This window comes from Paramormyrops kingsleyae, chromosome 2 (assembly GCF_048594095.1).
Source record: "Paramormyrops kingsleyae isolate MSU_618 chromosome 2, PKINGS_0.4, whole genome shotgun sequence".
NCBI lineage: Eukaryota > Metazoa > Chordata > Actinopteri > Osteoglossiformes > Mormyridae > Paramormyrops > Paramormyrops kingsleyae.
The window spans coordinates 3,642,181-3,668,383 of record NC_132798.1 but is presented as its reverse complement, the minus strand read 5'-3'; the positions used below and the strand labels follow the sequence as shown (position 1 = coordinate 3,668,383).

General features: G+C 52.2%; 1 protein-coding gene across 1 annotated transcript; it reads left to right on the top strand.

Annotated features, from left to right (window-relative positions):
* Positions 1–9: 9 nt before the first annotated feature.
* On the top strand, positions 10–24,692 carry ddx31 (DEAD (Asp-Glu-Ala-Asp) box polypeptide 31). The gene is made up of 21 exons (XM_072703724.1): positions 10–484; positions 844–959; positions 1,841–2,163; positions 2,278–2,353; positions 2,445–2,488; positions 3,689–3,759; positions 3,888–3,952; positions 5,935–5,979; positions 6,208–6,249; positions 6,353–6,417; positions 7,296–7,415; positions 7,616–7,722; positions 8,326–8,528; positions 8,717–8,899; positions 10,580–10,639; positions 14,725–14,775; positions 14,955–15,094; positions 16,635–16,719; positions 18,462–18,573; positions 20,259–20,445; positions 24,161–24,692. The coding sequence occupies exons 2-21, from the start codon at positions 864–866 to the stop codon at positions 24,276–24,278; spliced, it is 2,193 nt and encodes a 730-aa protein (XP_072559825.1). The 5' UTR covers positions 10–484; positions 844–863; the 3' UTR covers positions 24,279–24,692.
* The last annotated feature ends 1,511 nt before the right edge of the window (positions 24,693–26,203 follow it).

Sequence of the window (26,203 nt, the reverse complement as noted above, 5' to 3'; positions counted from 1 at the left end):
CGGACGCCGGGGAAAGGGCGCCGGCAGGGATCCCCGTGATCCGTGCGCCGTCGGTCCGCGCAGGCAGGCATCCCCGTGATCCGTGCAGGCTTCCCCGGATCACAGCAGCCAGCCGGGGTCCATATACCGGCGTTAAGTGACGGGCGATTTGCAGCGAGCTGCGGACTCAGGGACGCCGAGCGGCCGCGGATCTTTTTCCGCCGCTTACTAATGGTTTTACGCCACCGCATGTTTAGATAAACAGCAGCCATCAGCCATGTGTATCACCAGTTACGCGTGTTCGCTACGAGTTGGTCGCTATCCTTGACCTAAATGTACATAAAGTAGGTAGAAAAGTATCATTTTAAAAAACCGTGGGGCGTATGAGTGTAGTTAATTACTACAGTGGTTAACGCAGAGACCTGTGAAGGATTGACGCCTGAATCCGGTGTTGCTTAGTCGCACACGTGTGCAGTGACACCCAGACCTTCTGCTTTAATCCAAGGTAGGTGGGAATTAAGCTATTGAAGCTAAAGTCGTGTTTTTGCGTTCACCAGCGCATTACCAGCCCGCTGCCATGCCCAGATAAACTACTTGAAACTGCTTCGATTCTTCTTATCCAGTCCCATTGCTAACATTATCATTCTGTTTGCATTGCGTATGAAATGCAAGTGCCGCAACAACTTTAGCTGTTTAAATCTGACGTTTTTCTAGTTTGCCTGAATGTCTAGAACCGAGATTATAAATTAATTACACTGCTTTTAAAACTGATTGGCTGTCTATACTCAGTCAAAACTATAGACACGAATACCGTATCACTCCGGATCGTAACACTGTTTGTGGCTCTGCACTGGCCTTTTGCAGAGGACTTGTGAACGTTCACCATGGCTGAAGACACACTGATGCTGAATATGACTTTAACCCCAGCTGTCCACAAGCACAAGAAGCGGCACACACCGTTCAGGACCTCGGACAAATGGGTACGAAGTGGCTTAATGTGCATTGTCAGCATTTGTACTATTATCAGAGGCGATTGTAGGGACTCTGGGGGCATGCACTGCAAGGGGCCCTCCAACCCCCCTCCCCCAGCATGGTAAAATGTATTACTTTATTTTACTGTGTTGTGTAAATTAATATCAACAAAGAGAATTTAACAAACACCAGACCTTTATTTTCACTTTACTGTGAAAAACAGAATATGCAAATAAAGCAGATTTGTTGCTGCCATGTACTATGTAATCGGCCGCCCTCAGGGCCCCCTTCCAGCTCGGGGCTGCAGGCCCTTGCCTGCCTTGTCTGCCCTGTTGTTGGCTTTCGGACTATTACATCCCGTTTAATACTTGCTGGCCCAAAAACCACTCGTCACAGCATCACCACACTCGGAACTAAGAGTTTAGTTCATTTAATACTTCACTGTTCATTTATCCCTTTATGTATATATTTCTCAACCAAAAGGTTTTTATATAACCTTATTTGTTTGTGCTGTGGTTCTGAAAGCAGTTTTGTGGTAGGGACCAGAGGTTACATGATAACATAATTCTTAAGTGATTTTTTTTTGTTCAGAAAATAGTTTGACTGTCATGTTTAAAAGAGTAATAGAATGGGAATTAATTATTTTGTGTTTATTATTGATGGACATACGGAGAGCTTCTGGTAGGCTGGGTCTTCAAAACTGACAGGCTTGAGCGCTTTGTTTTGGGGAGAGTCTGTCATACCGATCCAGAAATCTTTGTTACTGCTGGCAGCCATCTGGGTAATTTCCATGAACGTCAGAGTGGATTAGGTCATACGTAGTGATCCATTTGGTGGTCTATCCTTCCGTGGACTCTTACTTATAACAATTAATTTTGTTCCATGGCAGAAAATGAGAAAAGCAGAGAAGCGGAAAGCTCTGCAGGGGACACAAAAAAGCCCCCCCTTCAAAAAGACGTGCATCACTCCCGAAAAGAAACCTGCCCACACTGACCAGCAGCCACCACATCAGGGTCAGACGCCCCCAAAAAAAAGGAACTTCAAGAGTCTGCCGCAGAACCAAGGGGGGGTTGAAAAATGTAGCCCGAAATTGCCAAAACCCCCTAAGGTCAGTCAGAAGAGTCACCCAGATGGCCAACAGAAAGAAGACAGAGAGCTCATCAAGACCTCATCCTTGTTCAAAAACAACCCAGAGATCCCAGAGATGCAGAGGTGGGCTACTGTGTGTCAGTCCCAGTATCAGGCAGTGACTGGGACAGTCTGCCGGCCTTCTGCTGATTTAATGATCATTTCTGTCTGAAAAGGTCTACTGTTCTTTTCCCCCAGGCCTACAGTGACACAGCTAAGGGAGAAGGTCTTCACCAGTTGCTCCTTTGTTGATCTTGATCTCCATCCACACTTGGTGAGGGTTATAGTTCACACCTCAGTGGGTGCTCATTGCTGATGTCCTGCCTCTGTTTGACTTTATCCTGGCTGTCTTTTCTCTTTCTAAGGTATCAACTCTGAATAATGTCTTGAAGGTGACAAGCATGACAAGGTATGTTTCTGTCATTCTTGGACCTACTTGCCCTCTAAGCACTAGACTGTAAGGGCACTTTTCCACCACACCAGGTACTGAACCAAGAGTACGGTTCTTCTAGGTGTTGGTTTTTCACTGGCGTAAAAACTGGTACTGGCACTGAATGACATCACAACGTTAGGTGGGGTATCTTGTACTGAATTTGAAAAATGGGTATATTATATTATATTATAGGATTGGGCAACATGCAATATTAATACCAACATTGCGTGCTATGCAATGTTGCAATTCTTACACCACTAGTCAGCTAAATTAAGGTGACTGGTGTGTGAGTGACTGGTGTGTGAGTGTGCCCTGCGATGGGCTGGCCCCCCATCCTGGGTTGTTCCCTGCCTCGTGCCCATTGCTTCCGGGATAGGCTCCAGCCCCCCCGCAACCCAGTAGGATAAGTGGGTTGGAAAATGGATGGATGGATGGATGATTATTCCTTTTCAATATTATCTAGCATATGTTTAAAGTTAACTCTGTTGCTTTTGCATGAGTGCTGCATGTGTTCTTCAAGACGATCATAATCATTTTCATCCTTGCATCCTTCCAATCTTTATTACAAACAAAATTACACCGTGATATTTTCCAGTACCATGCTGCCCTAGTATATTATACTAAATATTTTTTTCTCGTCATGCTGTCCTGATCTCGTTGTATCTGTTCTTCTGATCAGATCACAATTTGAGCCACACCCCCCCAAAGTACCGGGAAAATATCCCAGCTAGGGTTGCAAAGGGATGGAAAATTTCCAGAAACTTTGCAGAATATTTCCATTCCATGGGAAGATAAGCTGGGGAATTTTGGAAATACTACAAATTGGAAACTTTCCATGGGAATATATGGGAATTAACAGGAAAATTTCCAGAATTTTGCAACCTTAATCCCAGCTGGTTTGGTACTTTAGGTACTGGAACTTTTAGTACTGGTATTCGACTGGAAGTCAATGGAAAAGCAAAAGTACCAAAGTATGTTATTTGGTGTAGTGGAAAAGTGCCATAATATTTTATTTTTGTTTAGTTATTAGGTCTATCAGATGTGCTTTTATCACATGAACGCATTAAATGGGAATTTGGCCAGAACACCGTGCTTAGATGGCTCATAGAATGCTGTAGTTGGAAGATGAAACTGCTTCCTGGTTCTGTGTTGACCCTCGTCCATGATGGTTCGCAGTGTTCAGAAGCAGACGATCCCCGTGTTGTTGGCAGGCCAGGATGCGGTGGTCCGCTCCCAGACGGGGTCAGGTGAGGGGTCTTGCTCTGTCTTTTTCTTTGGACGCCTCACTTTTGCATTTGCCATCTAATCTGCATGTAATTTAGAGAGGAACCACGGTAGGAGTTAACAGTTCTCTTCTTCTGCGTGCCGAACGCAGGTAAGACCTTGGCTTACGGGATTCCGCTGGTTCAGTCTCTGCAGGCAGTCCAACCGAAAATCAAGGTAAGCCAGTCACTCCGGGTAGATGGGGATTAAACTCAAAAAATAATTCTGCCTAATACCATAAACAGACATTTTGCTTCCAGTTTTAACTGAATTATAAAAGAAAGTCAATAGATGTGTTCTGCTTTTTTACGTCTTTTGTTGTTGTCCTGCTATTTATGCTCAAAATGTGAGCTTGGTTCAGAGTGAAGCTGTAAATGTTATTATCCCAAACACAAATGTTATGGCTGTTGCAGTGCTTCCCAGACCCGTCCACGCGCCACGCCGGACAGATCCAGATTTTTGTTTTATCCCAGTTCCCAGAACACCTGACCCAGGCAATTGGGAGCTCTAAATAGCTTACAGGTGTGCTGGGAACTGGGATGAAACCAAAATGTGGATATGCCCAGTGCCCAGCGTGCCCTGAGGACTGGTTTAGGACACAGTGGTGTAGTGATTCTATTTTTTATTTTTGGTGTATGGCTTTAGTTTGGCAGGTGTGTTTCGTAAGGCTACGTTGTCTGTGCTCAATAGTAGGTCTTCCTCAGTAGTGGGTCTTTGTGGTGTCTGGTCAGCTTCAGTCGTGAACGTGTTTGTCATAGACTAATGACAATTAACAAATTGTTGATTTGTAACAGCGAGCGAATGCGTCAGGCGATGATGAGTGACATCATCACCCTAAGACAGGAACGACCGTAGTTTTTCAGTGTCTCAGTGACTTTTTAAATCATTTCATAGACACAGCACTTTTGTTGCTAATTAGAGGGAATTTAAATCAGAGGGTAAAGTGATAGCAGCGGGGCTTTGAAAACAGGCTGTCTTCTGCTACCTAATTATCAGTTTGTGGGAAACCCCTCGCTTCCTGGGAATTGCGTTAAACCCGCCAAACGCTGGCGCTCGTCCACCTGCCGGGATGCACAAATGGAAATAAGCATTATTCGCGTCACAGGGAGCCAAAAGAGCAGCATACGAGACTGTTGGACTGTGACAGAAGTCCCCTTTGAGGGTACGAGACTGTTGGACTGTGACAGAAGTCCCCTTTGAGGGTACTCTCTGGAACAAAAACTTTTTTAGTGAACAACTGTGTCGCGAATCAGTACTTATAAATTTGGTATAAAAATCTAAATATCCCCCTCCTCTTCCAAACTGATATCCAGCACTTCATTTTATTCACGGCTGGGGGAGTATGGTTCAGTGGCAAAGGAGAGAGTTTGTTATTGGGGGACACAGCTTAAATTTAAATGTTAAAATCTGTTTTTTTATGGGGGGGGGAGGGGGTGAATGAAGTCAAATGAAATGGTTCATACGTCCCTAGTATCATTATTAACACGACTGGGGGAAAAAATGTAACTTCAATGAGTAAGTGGCTGTATTTAACCCCCCCCCCCCCCCTTGTCTCCAAGAGAGAGGCACTGGGTTTATCGTACTGGTCACCGGTACTGGCACCATCAAATACCTGTAGATGCCCAGACTGGGTGGCACAGCACAGGAGCGATGCCTTTAAAAGCTCGGTGTTGTTCACTCAAGCCTGTCTTTGTCTTTTTTTTTTTTCTTCCCTAAATAGTGACAGAGCACCACTAAATAAAAGTAAATACCCAGTGGGGCTGGATTAGTGGGACTGTAATAAGGAGCCCTGACAGATCTGCTCCCGTCTCCTGAAGCAGCCAGTCCCCAGCGTAGCACCGCTAAAAACACTGACAGCTGTCTGGTCCACTGAAAGGCGGGCGCTGAGCCTTACCCCGAGCGCCAAAGCGCCCTTTCATGTCAGCGTGATTGCCACGATGCCGGAAAACAAATCGCAGCAAAATATGTATGAAAAATACTGTGTGCGCGTGCTGAATTTCTGTTATCCTTCCCCTGAGTGTTTTCGACCCGTTTCCCTCAATACTGCAGTTAATAAACACGTGGGGACACGGTGGCTTTTAGCCCGGTTGACGATGCACGTCAGTTGAGAATCTTTCAGAAATGTACACGCTGACGCTTCCCTCCCCTCCGTCTTGCAGAGGGAGGATGGTCCCTTTGCGGTCGTGGTGGTCCCCACCAGAGAGGTACGTGGGGGTCTCCCTTGCGACGAGGCCGCCTCTGCTTGCCCCTCCTTCTTCCAGATTCACGTTGAATCGTACTCCGCTAGCCACTCTCGTCATTCTTCCATAATCACTAAGCGGTCGCTTTGCTGTCACCGTTGGGCTATAATCCAGCAGCTGTCCCCGCTGTCCGTGCAACATGGCCACTATCTGTCTCCTCTCTTTACATTATTTATCGCTGTTCCTCCTCAGTTGGCACAGCAGAGCTTCCAGATCATCCAGAAGCTGCTGAAGGTGAGATCTGGCTGTAGACATCAGCGCTCGCCCAGCACCATAAACATACTGAGAAATGTAACGTCTCCTCGCATCTGCTTCATTTTCCTGGGGTGTTTGTCAGCCCTTCACCTGGATTGTGCCCGGAGTCCTCATGGGAGGGGAAAAGAGGAAATCTGAAAAAGCCAGGTTAGAGCTCTTGCATTGCTTTGATGCCGTGTTGTCATATGGTGTTGGCCATCTTTCCAGGAAAAAAATCACAGGCATCACATTGCTGTTAATATCATGGTGTCCCCCAAAATCCGGGAACCATACAAAGATTTCTTGTAGACCGATCTAATGTAACATAATTTACAGTGCGGAATGTTTACATAAGGTTTTAATAGTCAGGTGTCAGTTTAGCGTTTCGTACGGTAGCATATTCAATCCCAGAATCCTCTCCTGCCTTGTTGGTATCCGGTGAGCAGGTGTCCACTCACACTGACATGGGTGTCCCTGTCAAGCGGCATGAAGGGAGTGCTTGTTTGCAGAGCAGCTGTGCTGTCAGTCTCCACATCTCATTACCTCCTTTTGGTTCTGCACACAGATTTTTGGTGATTTTACCGTTTGTGAAACCAGGCTCTGTGGTTTACCCGAGAACCCGGAGCCCCAGCGAGCTTTTCACGAGACCCCTTCAGCCAGTGCTGGGCACTCTGTTCTCTGCAGGATCTCTATATCTGAGGCCGGCTGATGATTATGATGATCATGATGATGATGATGATGATAATGATGATTGCAATAATAATGCATAGTAGCACTCATAATATCTTCTTGCATTTGAAATGCTGCTGATTTTGCAGGATTTTATTACCAGTCTTGTAATATAATTTTTTTTTTGGGTTATAAAATATGGACTCTTCTGGGATTTAAATTAAATGAGATGTATCAAGATGAAGGTAAATGAACATTGTTTTGAATGGACATGCTTTGTAAGTCAGGTTTTGTTAAATTTGAGCCTTTTAGTGCACATTATAAATGGTCTTAATTGCAGAACCGAATGAATGTTTTTCCCTAATTATCTCATCCAGGCTGCGTAAGGGCATCAATATCCTGATTGCCACTCCTGGCCGGCTGGTCGACCACATCAACAACACGCTGAGCATAGCTTTCAGCGCTGTGCGCTGGCTCATTCTGGATGAAGCTGACCGGTATGCGCCCCCCCCACCCCCCAGGCTCTGGGATCTGCAATAAAGGAGAAATGCAGATGTCAGGTTTCAACTTGACCAGCAATTTGATGCTTGATTCTAGGAGTTAAATAGCCACAGACACTGTCCTGTCCTGTCCTGTCCTGTCCTGTCCTGTCCTGTCTGGCACAGTGTCTCATCACAGCGCCTGTGTGTCCAAACAGGACTCTGGACCTGGGCTTTGAGAAGGACCTCGCAGTGATCCTGAATGCCCTGAACGCCTCTGGCCCCCCCAGACAGAACGTGCTGCTGTCAGCCACCCTCACAGAAGGCAGGTTCTCTTGGGGGGGGGGGGGGGGTTGCAGCAGACATCGTTCAGGGTCCTCTGGGGGTTCCTACGTCTTCACTTGGCTGCGTTTAGGCGGCCGGCGTGTCACTGCATATTCGCTCGTTTCACAACGGAGGACTTTTCGCAGTTCTTGCCATTATTGGCGAGTGGGCAGGTGATGTCATGGCAGCCTCTTGCTGTGTACCCTTAATTTACCCCCCCCCCCAAAACCAGTGTTAGTGGAGCCCTTCACGACACGGTAGGCGGCGGTGATTACGAGTGATCGGGGCCCGCGGAATGTGCCGGAAAGTGGCCGGCAGGTGTTTCTCTCGCCGTGTTCGGGGCCCTTTAGCTACCAGCGTTGCTACAGCAGCTGGGAGATGTTCCCTCAGCCGGGAGATGTTCCCTCAGCCGGGAGATGTTCCCTCAGCCGGGAGATGGCAGGTTCCCATCGACCGGACACCTGGCTCTCAAGAGCCCTTGGCCGTGCGCTCTGAGGAGAAACACTCAACACTTACCCGCCTCAGTCTTGTTATCGTTTGGGGGTTGGGGGCTTATGTTCTCATCCTTTTCTGTGTTGTCATGGGCCTGTGTTGGGGGGGGCAGGTGTTACTAGGCTTGTGGGGATCAGTTTGAAGGACCCGGTGAGCATCCACGCCTGCGAGGCCCCGGAGCAGAGGGGGGCTGAGGCGTCCGTGACGCTGCCCGACAGCTTCGCCGTCCCCGAGAAGCTCCAGCAGCACGTGGTCCTGGTGCCCAGCAAACTGCGCCTGGTCTGCCTGGCAGCCTTCATCCTGGCCAAGTGCAGGGTAGGGCCAAGGGGGGGGCATGAGGGGTGGGGCGTTTGTGCTTTCAGATTTGGTTTAGGCAGTTAAGAAAATAGTAATGTTTCATGTGATAGGGATGCGATTTTGTGTAATCCCTGAGCGCAGAAGCCGACAGGACGTGGCTGATGTTCTGATCCCCCCCCCCCCGCTCCTTTCCTGCATCACCGCAGTTCGAAGGTGCCCACAAGATGGTCGTGTTCCTATCGAGCTGCGAAGCCGTGGGGTTCCTGCTGCGCCTCTTCACCACCGTGCTTGCTGAGCGGGAGGAGCCCTCAGCCTCCCCGGAGGAGGAGGAGGAGGAGGAGGCGCGCCCCCTGCGCTTCCTGCAGCTCCACGGTGGCATGGCCCAGGAGGTGAGCACACAGCTGTGCGTGTGTGTGCATATATGCGCACGCGTGTGTGTATTTATGTGCTCGTGTGTGTATGTGTACACGCGTGTGTGTATGTGTGCACGCGTGTGTGTGTGCGTGTGCCGCGGGCAGCTTGGCCGGCTTTAGCTCCGCTGAGCCCCCTGGTGATCCCACATGAGCCCCCGGCGCCGCTGGCTGGACCCCGCCGGGGCCCCCGCTCATCTCGGCTCACAGCTGCCGGTGAGCAGGCTGTGCCTGGCGGCGGTGCTCTGGGGGGGGGGGGGGGACAGGCGGCTCGCGTCCAGGCCTCGCCATCACCCCAGCCTCGGGAGCACTAATGGACCTGGACCGGCCACGTCCATATGGCACTTCTGGGAGCAGGGACCCTGGGGGCTGGCACACTGTGCTGCCTGTCCCCCCCCCCCACACACCCCCATTAGACATTAAAGAGTGCACGTCCAAAGTGGGACTCGCATTATGGATGTGTTTGGTAATGGGGCCGCGGCAGCCGGCTTGGGGACGTCTGCCCCGGTGAGGAGGTCCGCCGGAAAGGAGCAGGAGATCGGCAGCGGTCTCCGGGAATGCCGCCTCCTGTCCGCCTGCATCTGACTCCCCAGTCCACAGATTTCAGAGTCTACCTCTCGTCTGTTCTCCATTTCTGAAATAATCTGAATCCATCCATCCATCTCCTCCTGCTCAGGGTCGAGAGGGACCCGACCCAGGATAGGATGCTCATCCTGAAGCTGCTTGTTGTATTATAAGCTGTCGTGCCCCACTGTCTGAACACAGCACTCTTCTACACTTTGACTTTAGTGTGAGATACAATTGCACTCTCAATGGCTGCAGTTCTTCCTGGACCTTCTGTAGGTAATTACTCTGTTCAAGTAATTGTTTAATAAGTTACCCTTTCCGGGGTTAACCGGGTGTCCACTGACTGACCCCTGACGACTGCAGCTCGGTGTCCCTGACTCGGATGACGTACCTACGGAAAAAGCCACCTGATGCAGTACCCAGAAAGCACTGCATTCCACTCCAGGCATTTATACAGCTTGACAGTTCAAAGTTAAGCTCTTTGCTCAAGGGTACAAAAAAGATTTTAATTCCTGGACTCGATTCCTCAAACTCTGTTATTTAAACCCACTACAGCATGTTGGCCCATTTTTTTTAAAGAAGAACAAAATCAGACATCAGCTTTCTGAAAATGTCAGAGGTAGACTGTCATTACCTGAGGTTTGCTGCTCTTCTTTCCCTAACAATACGGCAACAATAGCTTCTGATTCTCTGAGGGATTAAATGCCTTTATGGGCATCTAGCCTGTGCACATACAAATTTATTTTTCTCTGTATTGCACTTATGTAACATTTGCTATCTCTGACCCAAATATTTGATTAGAGGATGGAGGGGTGGATGGATGGAATTTGACCATATTAACTGTGTAGAATGGTCACAGTGTTATTTGAGAGCAGGGTGTGTGTTTGTGTCAGAGTGCCCCTTTCCCACTGACCGGCTGTTGTGTCATCTCTGGCATCGCTTAGAGGTGTCTTTGCCTTCCTTGGACACCTTACAAAGAGTCGTGTATGAATAATGTTGGGTGTTGTAAGGGGAGCTTAGCATCTCCATGTCAACAAGTGAACCTTCTGTTTAAAAAAAAAAAAAACCCCTTGTGTGTGTCTGCCTGGGCAGGAGCGGACGGAGGTGTTTCAGGATTTCTCCGGGAGCACGTCTGGCATCCTCCTTTGCACGGTGAGTCTGTTTCGAGAGCAGGGGGAGTGGGAACTGTAACAAAACCACAACCGAGAGGACGTCCTTTTGCTGTAGGTCAAGGAAACGCTGGCTGCCAGAGTCCATCAGATGATGACTCCGTGTGAGGAGCAGCGTGGTCCTGCCGCAGTCGGCGGGGCGCGTGGGGGCAGAATGGTGCCGCACCCTGGCACTGGGCCCTGCTGGCTGCTCACCCAACCTGTGGGGTGGCATGGGGGGGGTGGGGGGTGGGGGGTGGGGGATTTACGGCTCCCCACCCAGAGAACCTCGCCTTTGGACAAAACTCCCACTCCGTCCCGCATGCGCCGATGCTCCTGGGCAGGTGGATAACTCCAACCAGCCCCGGCACGTAGCGGCTGTGAGGAGGATGCAGGGAGGACCCGGACTTGGTGAGGGACGGGCAAGGCAAGATGTGGGGCTGGAGAACCGAACCGGGAATGGGCAGGGTGGGCTTTAGTGTCAAAAAGCAGGACTGTGCAGCATTGGATTTAGTGCTAAAAAGTGGGAATGTGCAGGGTGGGATTTAGTATTTAAAAAGTGGGAATGTGCAGGGTGGGATTTAGTAGTGAAAAAATGGTAATGTGCAGGGTGGGATTTAGTAGTGAAAAAATGGTAATGTGCAGGGTGGGATTTAGTAGTGAAAAAATGGTAATGTGCAGGGTGGGATTTAGTAGTGAAAAAACAGGAATGTTGCAGTGTGAGATTTAGTGCTGAAAAGCAGGAATGTGCAGGGTGGGATTTTGTATTTAAAAAGCGGGAATGTGCAGAATGGAACTTAATACAGAAATCCAGATTGCGCAGGATGGGATTTAGTGTAAAAAAGCGGGACTGTGCCGGATAGGATTTAGTGCAGAAACCCGGATTGTGCAGGATGGTATTCAGATGCTAAGAAGTGAAGCCGGAATTCAGAACAGCGGCCTGTTGTTCTTCCCCTGAGTTAAAAATGTTTAAAAAGTGTGTCCAGACTGTTAAGCAGGTCACTCCTAGCCCCTCCCCTCCACGCCTCTCCACTCCCCTCCCGTTTCACCGGTGACAGCTGCCGCAAAACAAACTTGCGGAGCGAGAGAAATGATGTGTCACTGGAAGGTCCTTTAGCTCGCGCCGCTAATCCGTCACGCGCGCTGCCTTGTTTACCGCTCTCCCGCTCGCCGACTGGCCGTCGCCGTGGCCGCGCCGCCATGGCGACAGATGCTGACCCGCGGAAGCGTGCGTCTTGCCGGGTTTTTCGTCCTCCCCCTCCCTCTTCCCCCCACCGCCAACCTGTAAATTACAGCTATCGGGAGTAATTAGGCCCAATAAAAAGCCTTTTGAGCTGCGCCGCTTGGCAGCCGTGGAGGAGCAGGGCTGGGAGGGTGAGGGGGGGCAGGGCTGGGGAGGGAGCAGTTTGCTGGCATAGAGTTCGCTTGGCGCTAACCCTACTTTAAAAAAAAAAATCACTCTCCCCTTTTCCTCTGACCTTTCAGCACCCAGGAGAAGTTGAACAGGCCGCCGGTCATAAATCTTTTCTGCCGACTTTGCTGTCGTTCTTGTTCGTGTCAAACCCTCGCGGGTGCTCTGTGGAAGGCAGGGGGCGCCGCGGGCATGCGTGCATGGAGGCGGCCCCGTCTTCCCTCTCCGCAGCCGCTGCCTGGGCTGTTGGGTATACAGTGATTCCTACAGTATTTACTGTAGGAAATACTTATCCCTGTAGGAATTTATTATCCCAGGGAGTTTTTTTTTTTTTTTTTTTTTTGCTTTTTTTCAGGATAAGTAACTGTTTGTGTCTCATAAAGGCAGTTTCTCCTGCCATAGTGCCACAGTTTAAATCATAGCTCTCGTGTGTCTCTCTGCCCTCACCGATTCCTAAACGGTGGGTCTTCGACCAGATTGCCAGTTTCCCCTGAACCATGCACCACCCGACGATGGAATTCGATTGAAATCCAAACCTTCCCCCACGAAAGCCTGGGCTTGCCCCCACATTAGAAGACTCCCCGAAGTTGCCGGTGCAGATACCAAACCCGGCGTGAATTTATTAGTTGGCAGATCGCTGTGTGTAACTCAGATTGAAGATGGAGCCATTAGTTCCATCAAAGCTGGATCTGAAACTGTGAACAGTAGTGTTTTGGGACTGGGCTGAAGATCAGACCTTGCAGCTATGTAAATACGCTTGAAAAATGTATATGATGGTGATAAAATATCGTATCTCTGAGTTTCCTGTTAGCCCTGGAGTCTCTCTTATTTTACAGAAGTCGATATAAAGACATGCGAGTTGAGCGATGGCTGTTCCTGCCTCCATGTTCGACCTGCCGTGGATCCTACACTGCGGTCTGGGTCGTAAGCACCGGTGGTTTTAGTGCAACGTTCTCCTCCAGCACCCTTTCGGATGGGGTGGGGGGGGAGGGCTGGTGTGCAAGGCTTTTCCGTGGCCTGTATCCTGATGCTGCAGGACAGCGAGGCCCATGGGAGGGAGCGGGGGGGTCAAGCTGAAGACTCTCCAGCGGGTTGACATCTGTGTAAAAGCTGGTGTTGGCAGGGGTGCGATTAAAAACCAGAGCTATGGCCTCTTTACGTAATTCACCTGGTGCAAAAGGTCGCACAGCTAGTCCTTGTCATCCCTCCCCTCTGTCTTCTTCCTGCTCTGGCCCTCAGTGCCGGCTTCCTGGCCGTCAGAGCCAATCGCCTTTCATCCTCGCTTCCTTCGCTGCCGTTTTATTTTTCTTTTTGTTTTTTTTTTTTTTCCGCACTGCAATCTGTCGCCCGGCCTCTGGGGGGCGCCTCCCCGTCGGCAGTCTTCTGCTCGGCTCTGTAATGGCTCCTGGCAGCCCTGGAAATGCGATAAAAGGGACAGGGACAGGGAAAGGAGGGGGATGGGGGGGATTGAGCGGGTGTGGCAGGGGTAGTTAAGAACCCACACTCCCTCCAACTCTGCCCTCTTCCTACCGCCCCTCCCCCACCCTAGTCTCTGGTCCAGTCGCTTTGCAAGATCCTTCAGTGAATAAATGAGTCGTTTTAATCCGACTGACAGGCTGGCATTGCCCGGCTCTGCCCTCCATCTGTACTAGCGGCCAGCACAGCGGCAGACCGCAGGCAGCCCCGCGTGCCAATCCGACACTCAGCTTATCCTGGCTGCAGCTTCAGGGACAGAAGGGTTATAGCTCTCTGCAGCAGCTCCTCACTCCACCAAGAGCTATTTATACAGGGAGGAGATTACCATGCGCAAACTGACTTAATGGCCGGGAGATAAGCACAGCCCTCGTCGGCTCTGTGTGTGAGTGAGCGCGCCCGTGTGTTTGTCTGTATTTTTTTTTTCATGTCACTTATTTATTTTTCCTCTTACTGCTGCGCCGTGGCTCGTCCTGATGGGCTGGACGCATTTTATAAAGCGCACAGTAAACATTTTACAAAAAGAGAGTGACTTGAATAGCCCCGGCCTCGCTCACGTGACTCTCTGCGGCCGTGCGGCCCACGGCGTGTGTCTGGGTGCCTCGCTCACGTGACTCTCTGCGGCCGTGCGGCCCACGGCGTGTGTCTGGGTGCCTCGCTCACGTGACTCTCTGCGGCCGTGCGGCCCACGGCGTGTGTCTGGGTGCCTCGCTCACGTGACTCTCTGCGGCCGTGCGGCCCACGGCGTGTGTCTGGGTGCCTCGCTCACGTGACTCTCTGCGGCCGTGCGGCCCACGGCGTGTGTCTGGGTGCCTCGCTCACATGACTCTGCGGCCGTGCGGCCCACGGCGTGTGTCTGGGTGCCTCGCTCACATGACTCTGCGGCCGTGCGGCCCACGGCGTGTGTCTGGGTGCCTCGCTCACATGACTCTGCGGCCGTGCGGCCCACGGCGTGTGTCTGGGTGCCTCGCTCACGTGACTCTCTGCCGCCGTGCGGCCCGCGGTGTGTGTCTGGGTGCCTCGCTCACATGACTCTGCGGACGTGCGGCCCACGGCGTGTGTCTGGGTGCCTCGCTCATGTGACTCTCTGCGGCCGTGCGGCCCGCGGTGTGTGTCTGGGTGCCTCGCTCACGTGACTCTGCGGACGTGCGGCCCACGGCGTGTGTCTGGGTACCTCGCTCACGTCACTCTCTCTGCTTTTGAAGGACGTGGCTGCGAGAGGCTTGGACCTCCCACACGTGACCTGGATTGTGCAGGTGAGACCTCTTCTAATCCTCTCTGGACTTTTGTTTTGTATGTGAGGCCCCCCGACCCTAGCGGAGTCGCCCCGCTTTTGCACTCGCAAGCCGAAGAGGCCCAAATGTACGGCTGTCGGGCTCGGAGATGACTGCTCTGTCCTATATCGACCCCCTAACCGTATGTGTCTGTGTTGCAGTACGACCCCCCGGCTTCCCCCGCTGAGTATGTGCACCGGGTTGGCCGCACGGCCCGCATAGGGGCCCGGGGCAGCAGCCTGCTCTTCCTCACGCCCTCAGAAGCGGCTTATGTCAGCGCGCTGGCCGAACACAACATCAGGTCAGTCCTACCCCACACTGCTGCAAGGCTCGCACCACTAATCCCAGTTAAATGCCACGAAACCAGTCATAAAACAGGCGTTCTTGCCACAGCCCATCGGAAAGGTAGCCATATAAACTCTTGTATAAGCAGATACTCAATTGAGCTTGTGCTGTGGCAGGAGGGGCGGATGCACCTTTGGAGGACGCGGCTGTGGTCTCTGACGCTAAATAACATCGTTTCGGGAGGCGTGGGGGGGCTGGTGGGGGGGGGGGCTGCCTGAACGCACGCCCGGCGTCTGTCCGTGAGCGCTGTGACACGTCCAGATTGGCGGCACACGGCGCCTTCGCGGCGTCCCGCTCCTGCCTTCCGGACCCCCACGCAGCCTCCTTTTGTCTCGGCCCCCCTGCTGCTATAAACACCGGCCCGTTCGGGACACACGGCGTGTAATTAAGTGCTGCCGGGCGCAGGGACCCCTCCTGGCAGCCCTCGGATGCCATCGCAGGTGGGAGGGGCCTTGTGTCCCGCGCCCCCCCTCCTTGATTATGGGCCCCCGCCAGTCCCGCCTGTTATTTTGAAATCGGCTGCTTTTTCGCTTGTAGATTAAAGAGCGAGCAGCGCTTGCCGGCATAAGGCCGCACGCAGACGCGGCATCGCCCAAAAACGAGCATGACCCCCCCCCCCCACCCCACCGGAGCCCTCATATCAAACAGATTCCTTTAGAACGCAACATGTTTATTACTCAAGGAAACACCTCATTGTGGGAATCGCAGGACTCCCCTCCCCAAGGGTCCGAATTGCCACCACTGCCCCCCCCAGCAGCTGTTGGACGTATGGCATTTGGGCGCAGGTGCGTCCCCGGTTCTCTCTCCAAGCTGACAGAAGGTGGGGTCGCGCCCCCTGTGCCAGTCCGGCCCACCTCTCACCCTGGCCTTCCCTGGCGGCAATGTTGTGGGGCCACACCGGCGAGCGCATCCTCCCCCCCCCCCCCCCCCATCCCGTGCAGTGCTCCTCTCCTCCGCTCCTCTTTGGAAGGTGATCGGCGGGCTGATGAATTACGGCGCCGATGCGGAGCGGCAGCCGCAGGGCGGCCCCAGCGAGTGCCGTCACGCCGCATGGCCGCCTGCCTCCCTGACGGGCGAAATCGGCGCGACGCACCTGACAGCTTCATTTACCGTGAGCCGCGCAGAGCGGCCCGCGCACCCCGCCCCGCGCATTGTGTGCCGGGTAATTGATAACGCCGCCCATACTCTGGCGGCCTGCGGGGGTGGGGGGGCAGCCCAGGGTTCCTCCTTACGTGTCCGTGGCCTGCGGGGTCTGGCCGCCGCGCTGACAGACAGCCAGGAACAGCTGCTCTATTTCCTGCCCCAGTATCAATCAATTACAATGTGTTAATTAACTAATCGCCTCTCGCAGGCGACTCTTACCGCGATGCGGCGGCTCGCTAATTCCCCCCCCGCCACACAGAGAAGGGAGGCGGCGGCGTGACGGCCGGAGTGTCACCCTCAGAGCCCTGTCTCTCTCTCCATCTCTCTCCATTTCTCTCCATCTCTCTCCGTAGCATGTCAGAGATGAAGATGGAGGACATCTTGGCGGGCCTCATGTTAGATGAACGCTTCAAAGGCAGGGGCAAATGGGGCAACAAGGTAGGAGACCACTGGGGGGTGCTGTTCACGATCCAAATACTGATATTTACCATTTGCAGCTGGCACATTTCATCATTTGTATCGATGCCTTGTTTGTTTGTTTGTTTGTTTTATTTTGAAGTATTTCAGGCCTAACGTGAACAAATTATGTGGAGGATTGCATTCAAATGTCCCATCCAGACCAAAAAACTTGCTTATCCGTTTTGTTTAGCCCATGTTCTGTTTCTCCAAGGAAAATCACAGCAAGTGTGAACTGTAAAGCTGATGCAGTCTCTGCCACACCTGCGTTAGTCTGCGGCCTGCAGTCCTTCCACGTGCCGAGTTTAGCGTACGTCCATTACGCCCCCCGCTGGCCCCTCCCCTTCCCTCCTCAGCCCTGAGAGCGCAGTACTTCGGGGGGGGGGGGGGACGCCCTCCAAAGTGTCAGCCAGCCCTAATCCCCCTTTAATTTCCTTTTCGTAGCAGCAGTGGGGGCTCTCTAATGCCTGCCGATGGCTGCACTGCAGCCCAGTGCTCTGTACCAGTGGGGGGATTAGAGCGCGTCCAGGAAGAGAGGCTGTAATAATAACTGTATAATATAACTGGGGGGGGACCTTCGGCCTGTTTGCGTTGCGCTTAATCTCAGATTTCAGCCGCACCCGGAAGGATCGCCACCCACGCCCGTACATCACCTCTGCGTGTCGATTAGCGGTCAGCTACCGGAGATGAGCCGCGCGGCCGCGCAGGAATGCCGCGTCGCCATGGCCGCCGCCCGGTCCCCGTCAGCCATCGGGCTTTCGGCTTTACCGTCCCTGAAGCCGTATGCCAAGGTGTCCCCATGCGCCTTCCGGACGGGGAGCAGACCGGACTGCGGGGAGCACCTTCGCACTCGCAAACCATAAAGTTTTTCTTTTTATGTTAAAAAATAATCAAAAAGAAAGTAAATCAGAATTAGCGTGACGATAAGCGTTGCCCTGGGTGACAGCATCTGCTAAAGTAAATGAGTAATGTAACGCAGGGACATGCCTAACCGGGGAGGGCGGCGGTAAACTGCTCTGACAGATGGAACCTTTGGCGGGTAGCTGGCACCCGCCGTTGTTTATAAGTACCGGCAAAATGTGTCCGCGAAACGGCCCGCTCGCCACGCCACGCCACGCCGCATAATTAATGTCTGTCCAAGGCAGCAATAATTAGCCAGCAAGCTCTTTAGCTTCTGTTTACTTTATTCTAGTAATTGGACCTGAATGCGATGTTTTTATTGTTGTAAGTGTATCGCATCAGTGCAAGGGGTTATTCGTGCACGTGTGTGCATGTCTCTGTGCATGTATGTGTACATGCATGTATTTATACGTGTGACTACATGCATATGTGTATGTGTACATGTGAGTGTGCGTGTGTACATGCATGCATGTATGTGTGTTTTGTACTGCATGCGGCATGTGACCGCATATTAATTGCGTGGTTCTGACACAGCAGTATAATTGGCTGGGGGGGGGGTGTCGCCCATCCTGACACACACTAGAGACCTTGCTTCCTCTCCCCCCTCGGCACTGGAGGGGCTGCCCCGTGCCCCTGCCCCTTTGCTGCCTTACAGTTTTATTATACTATTCTTGATGCCTTATTATGCTGCTTATTCCCGGTGACGCCCCTCCCTCAGCGCGCCCCCCACCCCCGCAGCCCCAGTGATCGTGTGTGCTGCCTGTACACCCGTTTTCTGTTTTCTGTGTTCCCATTTTGCTGTTTGTGCCCCCCCCCCCATGCAGAAGTCAGCCGGGGCCTTACAGCAGGAAGTGCGTGTGAGGGCCACAGTCTTGCAGACGGAGTTTGAGAACAGTGTGCACAGCACCAAAGCCTGCGTTCAGGAAGCGAAAAAAGGTTCGTTCTCTGTTACCGTACATCTGAATCCTTTTGTCCTGGGAACCAACAGCCAGAGCGGTTTGTAGGACTGAGGGTCTGTATTTAAAGGCAGTGACAGCTTGGGAATAGGAACCAGACGTTCTTGAAATTTAAGTTTGTATGGTTTTTTCTTTCTTTCTTACACATGATGGACTGCGGCCTACTGTTTGTGGTGGATCTAAAGTCAAGGAAAGGCTCAAATATTATGTTTTTCCTCCACATTTCTGGTGTAGGAATAAAAAAAAATGTAGACAGGTGTCTGATCTCTGTAATTAACATTAATCCGTCCACAATAATTAAAGAATTATGACATATTAGCAGAGCTCAGCCAAGCGACGCCGGTAATGTCAGCGGCGTGTAATAATTGATTAGCAGTATTCAGCTCTCCGTGTGCGCACATGCCCACATGCGTGTACAGAGATTATATATATGATTTTTTAGGGGCAGGCTGCTGTAGCAGGTAATTAATCTGAATTGTACCAAGGCCTCTATATAACTGGGTCAAATTGACAAAGCAGCAGCTAAACAATAAATTGATGGTACTATAATGATAATGAAATTATGCAGTAGTTTGTGGTAAATAAAGGAAGCTGTTTATAGTTTTTTCCTTGTGATTTAAATAATAAATAAACATTCTATAAATAATTTCATATCTGTGTTCTGATTATGTGCCGGATTATGGCCTTGATTTTAGACTGCGTGGCTCGATTTGTTCTTTATTTCGAATGCCTCTCGGGCTGAGGTAGGGGGGCTCAGCCCGGGAGTCCTTCAGTGGGGGGAGGGGGCGTGGCTGGGTGACCCTAATGCCACAAAGACCCCACCTCAGTTTGGAGGCTCCAGCCTCTTGTGTGAGCACAGGAAGTCTGATCAAACAGGCGTTGACCTCCGAGCCGTAACCGTTCCCCTCTGTGCGCAGAAATGCCGTGCGACAGAGAAAAGGCGCCATCGGAGAGCAAACATACCGCGAAGGAGGCGCACGGGGAGGTGCGAGGGGAGGCGCACGGGGAGGTGCGAGGGGAGGCTCGCGGCGACGCGGTCCGACGTCCGCTGTTTAAACGCGGCTTTCCTGTGTTTGCGGTCCCGGACTGAGACCTCCAGCACACGAGCACCCGCCTCGATCGGGCCTTAGCGCCGATGTCTCCCTCGGAGTCCGACTTAGACCGTTCATCTTTAAGGATTACGCGGTCGCCGTGACATTCGATCCCGACTAGTGAGTAATACCAGCAGCTGATCTCCTAGAGCTGTAGGGTTATTTGGGGGGGGGGGGGAGGCTTGCTTTAGCTCCCCTCCTGACTTCCCGCTTCAGCTCCCGAGCTGTGAACCCTCCCTGCCAGAACCTGACCCGCTCTGATTGGCCGGGGCCACCAGGAGTGAGCGGGATTTCGTCAGTTCAGGACACATGCGGTACATCGCTGACCGTTTCCAATCCTCATAGGCCAGCATCTCAGTGCTGTCTCTATAAAAGGTTCCGGCACATTCTCCGCCCGTAGATTGTCCCAGGCCATCACATTTCTCATGAATTTTGGTTTGTCAGATTGTCTGAAGCCCCATTTCTTCCTGTATCTAAGGGTAAATGTGCACTTTGATCCTCAGTGTACAGACTTCCTCCAGAATGCAGGAAGTGATGTTGTGGCGGCCGTCTGACTTTCCGTGTGCTTCTGCAGCTCTGCAGTCCTTCCTGAGGGCGTACGCCACCTACCCCGCCAGCCTGAAGCACATATTCCACATCCGCAGGCTGCATCTGGGCCATGCCGCCAAGAGCTTCGGCCTGAGGGATGCCCCCCAGGGCCTGGGTGCCGTGGCGGGGGCCAGGTCAAAGGCGGGCAAGAGGGACGACCACAGGAGGAAGCGGTAAGCACTCTGGGGGAGGTCCTTCACCTCCTTGGCTGCCCCTGATTGGTGGAAGTAGAGGTCGCCCGCCGCCCCTGGTCTGCTGCCCCCAGCAGCAACAGTGGCCACACGCCTGTAATCCAAGCACCCAGTCGCGGAACAAGCCCCCCCCCCCCCCCCCCCCACCAGTGGCTCCGTCATCGGAGAACCTGCCGCTTCTTTCCACACTTTTTGTTGCCCCTTGACAGGCCGCCTAGTTTGGGGGGGGGGGAGGGGGGGGGCGTAATTATGGCTCATCCTCCCCATTGTCTGTCCCGTGAGCCTTTCTGTGTTATGTAACCCATCTTACCCAAACCTTTCTTGTTACCTCTTAGTTGGGGGAGTTCTTTAATTACCCCTTTCTGGTTTTCCACCCTGAGACCACCACCCCCCCCCTCCAACAGCCTAAATGTGCCTCTGAGTGCCGCCCACTCACCGTGCTGCAGGTTCGATTACACGCGGCGTTAAGCTGCCTCCCTGATAACATTATAAGCCCTATGGCCCCCACCACCCTGTCAGTGACCCTCCCTCAGTCAGACAGCAGATACGAGGCGAAGTTTCGGATCTGCGCATCCGGTGTGGCGTCAGAGAGCATGCTGGTGGGCTCTTTCGGGTTCAGAACAAGCTACCCCCGCGACACCCCCCCCCCCCCCCCCATAGCCAGTGTGGGCGGCTGGACAGCAGGTTGTCAGCCATACGGGCTCAGCTGCCCCCGTCCCGTGACGGACTCGGACCGGCATGTGGCCTGTCCGGAGTGTCCGGTGTCCTCCGTGTGTCGTGTCCGGTCTGCTGCCACCCCATCATCGTTCCAGCGCTGCTCCAGTTTGCAGAGACAGACGTCCATTTTCAATTAGCCTTAAATTAGCATCTCTTTTCTCTATAACATTGTCCCTTTTCAGAATCTAATAGCCTAAATATTGGATAAACACGGCACTTCCTGTACTCCTGGGACTTTTAACGCCGGTCTTGCCTGGGTATCCCCCAGGGCCGTGTCAGGGTGAGGAGGTGGGGGGGGGGGGATAGCTAGCAGCAGCGGCATTGCCCTGGGGGGTGGCGGGGGAGGGGGTCGTCCTCTGGTGGGTGAGCTTGTGTAGCACGAGGCCGTCCTGGCTGCTAGGTGTCACTCTGTAATGAGTCTGCCACCGGCCCTGCCGCCCGTCTCCCGCTGTTAGTGGACGTGTGCGGCGCTCCCTAGAGGGTCAGCGAGCGTGTCGCGGCCTGGCCGCTGTTAGCGGAGCCTCAGTCCAGACTGGTCCCTCTGTGCCGGGAGGGTCAGCCTGCGCCGCGGGGCAGCGATGGTGCGCCCCCCCACCCCCCTCAAATTAGCCTAGCAGTCACCTAGAACACAAGCACATGAGCTTTGGAGTGGTGTTGGGTGGGGGGGGGAGTGAGGCAATCGGCAGCTGGGAAAGGGGGGGCAGTGCTAAACCAGCGCGTTCGAAGCCGCTTCTGCCACCGACTCATTCATTCTTCCCCCATGTTTCCGTTCTGACCCCCCAAGCCTCGTCCGATCGCCAGCGACCCCCCCCCCCCCCCCCTCCCGCCTTCAATTTCTGCAAAATACTCAAAATCTCAGCCACTTTGCTTTTGCTAATAAAAGACCTGCATGAAAGCAAATGGGTACAAGCGAAAACTAGGGAAGAATGTCGCTTCCTGTCAGGGGGGGCGTGTCCCAGGCGGAGTGACATCGCCGTCCTTCATGGCACAAGCTGGTACACTCACAACCGATTGAAGTCTGTGTCTCTCATTCTGTTTCTCGATCTTTATTCCGTCTGCCACCAGTAACAAACGTCAACAAAAGAGTTTTTTATTTTATTTATTTAAAGAAAGCTCTGTTCTGGGGCCTGGAGAGGGGGTGGGGGGGGCTCCCTCTCCTCACCTCACCTTCGCTCCCATGTTTCATGGCCTTTAATTAAGCGCCGCTTCCCTCATAATGAGTCGCACTCTGATGTCCGAGCTTCCCGACTGCTCCTGCAGGGGGCGGTACCTCCTCCCTCCTTTTTGAACATCGCGATGCTGACGCTTTGGCGTTTTACCTGCTCCCGTCGGCCTCCCCCCCCGCTGGGGTGGGGGTGGGGTATGTTCTCCTGCATGGGCTGCGGTCAGCAAGCGGTCACTCACTATTCATGAGATGAGCATTGCCTCCGTCTTGCCGATAGCACAAATTGACGGTCGCTTGACCCTGCACCAGCCACCCCACCACCCCCCCCCCGAAAAACCCATCCAGGCTGCCCTTCCCTCTCGGATATCGATCGGTCTGAGCACTGGTAATTGGCCCGGTGACCCACAGGAGCGTGTGAATGGGGTCCGGTAAGGGAGGTGTGCGGGTTTGATTGGCACTTAGCCGGTTAACGCTGGGTCACACCAGAAGTCACTGCAAGAGGGACTGTAGATCGATAGTGAGATGCAATGCCAAGTCCGGCATCCTCGGCCTGTGCCCCGGCGCTCCATCTCACTCCACCCAGCCTGTGTGCCCCCCCCCCCAGCCACCCACCATCTCTTTGTGGTGCTCCTGTGGTCTTAAGCTGCCGTGTCCTAAGGGTCCTATTGAAGGACCCCCCCGTTAGACACTCCTGCTCCTAACACCCAAGCTGTCAGCACATTGCCTAGGATTTAGCCCCCCCCTCGCCCCCCACCCCGTCAGCAGAGACTTCATTATCAGAGTCTGTGGCTTAAACTCCCCCAGTCCAGGCACATACTGGCTAATGAGCTAATTACACCCAGAAAAACATAATCAAAATCGCGGACACATAAACACACCTGTGCTGAGCCTGAAACTCACTCTATCTCATGTATAAATTATCGTCCCTAACCGCCTTAAAAATGGATGTTTACCTCTTTCCCTGGTTATGCGTCCTGCCGGTATCCTTATTTGAGGTGGGCACCGCTAACCCATTTTATTTTTTGCTTTGTCTTAGTATATTTGAAATATTTTTCATAGCTCACCCTGTTGGAAGTATGAGATGGTGCACAAAATGTTATGGTGTGTTTGTAACTTATGAATTAATGTATGAATTTGCGAGCTTTATTTATGCTGTATCCTTATGTTTTTCCATTTTAATGCAGTAGGCTTTTAGAAATCTGACCATGGTTACATTTATTCAGTCTTTAATAAAATGTAGGATATTTGGCAGGGAAGCTGCCAAATACCACAGGCTGCAGTTATACCTCCCATCCACCAGGGTTTCCCATAGAGCTTAAAGAGGGGAGGCAGAGCCCCGCCTTGGGATAATGTCTCATGCCCCGGTGTACTGCATGTTCCCTCAGGCTTGTCAAGGACGGTTTGGTGGAAGGGATTCCTGCGGGCAGCTCCCTGCCACCCCCCCCCCAGGACTTATTGATTAGATAAAGGGAGCCTGGTTTACATTGTCCCCCTCGCTGTGGGGGGCCTGTCTGTTATTACTAGCAGAGGAAATCCTTTCCCCAGCACCTTTCATTCACAGGCCTCGTTCTGCCAGCTACTGGTTCGCAGTTTTTATTTGGAGCTCTGTGATTGGTTAATTGTCAGTGCCGGTCTGGTTGTAACACTGTTCTTGATTGGGGGATTGATGGCCGTGGGCTGCGGTCTTGCCGCTGCCTGCATTCTTTCCTGTCACATACCTTCAGACTAGTGGTGGGGGTGACGGGCCCGAAACTGCTCGGCGACTCCCCTAGCTGGTTTAGCCTCACGCCGCTGCATCGCCTTCCTGTCTTCCAGACCCCCCAGTAAGCCGAACCGGAAGGAGCGAGTGGCGAGCCTCCTGTGCTCAGAGTACGCAAGCGGCCTGGACAGCCGCTCAACTCCCCGGAAGAAGAAGCCGCAGCAGATGGACTGAGGGAGCCGGAGGGTCGTTGAACAGTCAGCCAAGGCCCCGCGGCTGAGAGCCATGGCGCGGTCCCTGCCCTCGTCACCTGCGGCTGGGCCACGGGGGTCGCGTATCTTGCCATCCAGGTGCTCTAGGAAAGGCTGGGGGCCTCCTCACCTTGACCCCTTTGACACACCTTGGCCTCACCTCTTCCCAGCCTTGGCCCCGCCTCTTCCCAGCCTTGGCCCCGCCTCTTCCCAGCCTTGGCCCCGCCTTCATGGTGTTCCTCGCGTAACAGCACCTCAGTGTTTTCCCGCTTCCCTCTGTGAGGATTTTTATATAACCATATATATATAAATTGGCTGTTATTTACTTTTATGGTTTGCTACTTCCCAAATGAAGCAGGTATTAAATACTAAACAAGTCAGCCCCTTTAACTTGTGACTCTGTGTGTGGTGTTTTCATTTGTTTTTTGAGGAATAATTTTTAGGGTAAGTGTTTGCTCCCTGCCTGTGGATGCAGCGCTCAGGGGATGGGATGGGGGGGGGGGACACACGGTCTCAGTGGCAGCCACAGCGCTAGCTGGTACCAGCAGCACACAAGAGGGTCTGTGGTGGAGCCCCCGCCGCAGGGGGCCTGTCTGTGTTCACTGACATTGATCAAGTGCAGTTCTCAACGCCTCCCCCCCACCAAATCGGAATCTATGTGCACAGACTCATTAGCTGTTACCGAACGCTGCCCTACATTCAAATGACAGAAATGTATATTAACAAGTGTGTATATATATTTTTTCGTCACATTTCTCACGGTCAGCGGGGTTGTGTTAATTAGCGGGCCACGCCGATATGACGGAGAGCGGACTCGGCCTTGACGCTGTAAATAACGCGGGCGTGCCGACACCAGGATCCCGGCCGCCGTCCGCTAGAGCACTGTAAATCAGTGCTGATTACACTGGCGTAAAGCTGTTTATTACGCTGTGTTTAATAGGCGTTGCAGTGACAGTCTATAAACCTCTACCCCTTTAAAAAAAAAAAACACCCATTTCTCACGTGTGTTTAAAGCTCTTGAGGATTTGTGTGTCACATTTTTTTTTCTCACTCAGGACTAATTTGCATTTTTTAAGCTAAGAATTCCTGTTGTTGATATGCAAGTACCACGTAATGAATTTCGATGTAAACCTAAAATTTCTAACTAAAGAAAGATTTGGAATTCGGGGGACTGCAAGTTAATTAGTGTAGTGATATATCTGTGTAGATCTGTGCTTACTCTTTCCCATCTAACTACTCTCTCTCTCTCTCTCTCTCTCTCTCTCTCTCTCTCTCTCTCTCTCTCTCTCTCTCTCTCTCTCTCTATATATATATATATATATATATATATATATATATATATATATATATATATATATATATATATATTTTTAAAAAAAACTCGAGCTGTAAGGGAATATTGGATTCTGCCTTATCTGGTGCTGTTCCCCGGAACTTATAGTGAGACGTTAATATTTAAACGGTAGCATGGTAGATTGTTCGTGACGGTAATGGTTATCTGCCTTTGCCTACTATCATGACCGCGACTACAGCATCCCCTAAAATGTCCATTTGTTTACTTGGGCAGCATAGATAGTATGTCATCTTATCTTTACCGTGATCATCTACATGGAGAGTAAACATGAACTGCTTTGCGGCGTCGACTTGACAGTTTGATGGTTACAGCACCAGATTAGGGTTTGCGCTCCTAAATCCAGAGGCCAAACTCTAGATGGAGTGCACTGCCAAATGTGTCTTGCTTTAGCACCTAAATCCTAGTGGCAGGGAATGGCATTTCTTCAGAGCCCTCATTGCGCCTGTTAACGGAGATGTATGTGCCGCGTAATAGGTTTCCTGGGGTTGGAAGAGCGCTAACATTTTAAAAACGATTAGTGTCTAATTATCGAGCAGTGGACCTAATACTGCCGG

Excerpts from the sequence above, each read along its gene's own strand:
- ddx31 (XM_072703724.1), top strand. The coding sequence starts at position 864 with ATGGCTGAAGACACACTGATGCTGAATATGACTTTAACCCCAGCTGTC. Across the intron at positions 2,489-3,688 it reads AAGGTGACAAGCATGACAAG|TGTTCAGAAGCAGACGATCC; the intron begins GTATGTTTCTGT and ends GATGGTTCGCAG. Across the intron at positions 5,980-6,207 it reads TGGTGGTCCCCACCAGAGAG|TTGGCACAGCAGAGCTTCCA; the intron begins GTACGTGGGGGT and ends GTTCCTCCTCAG.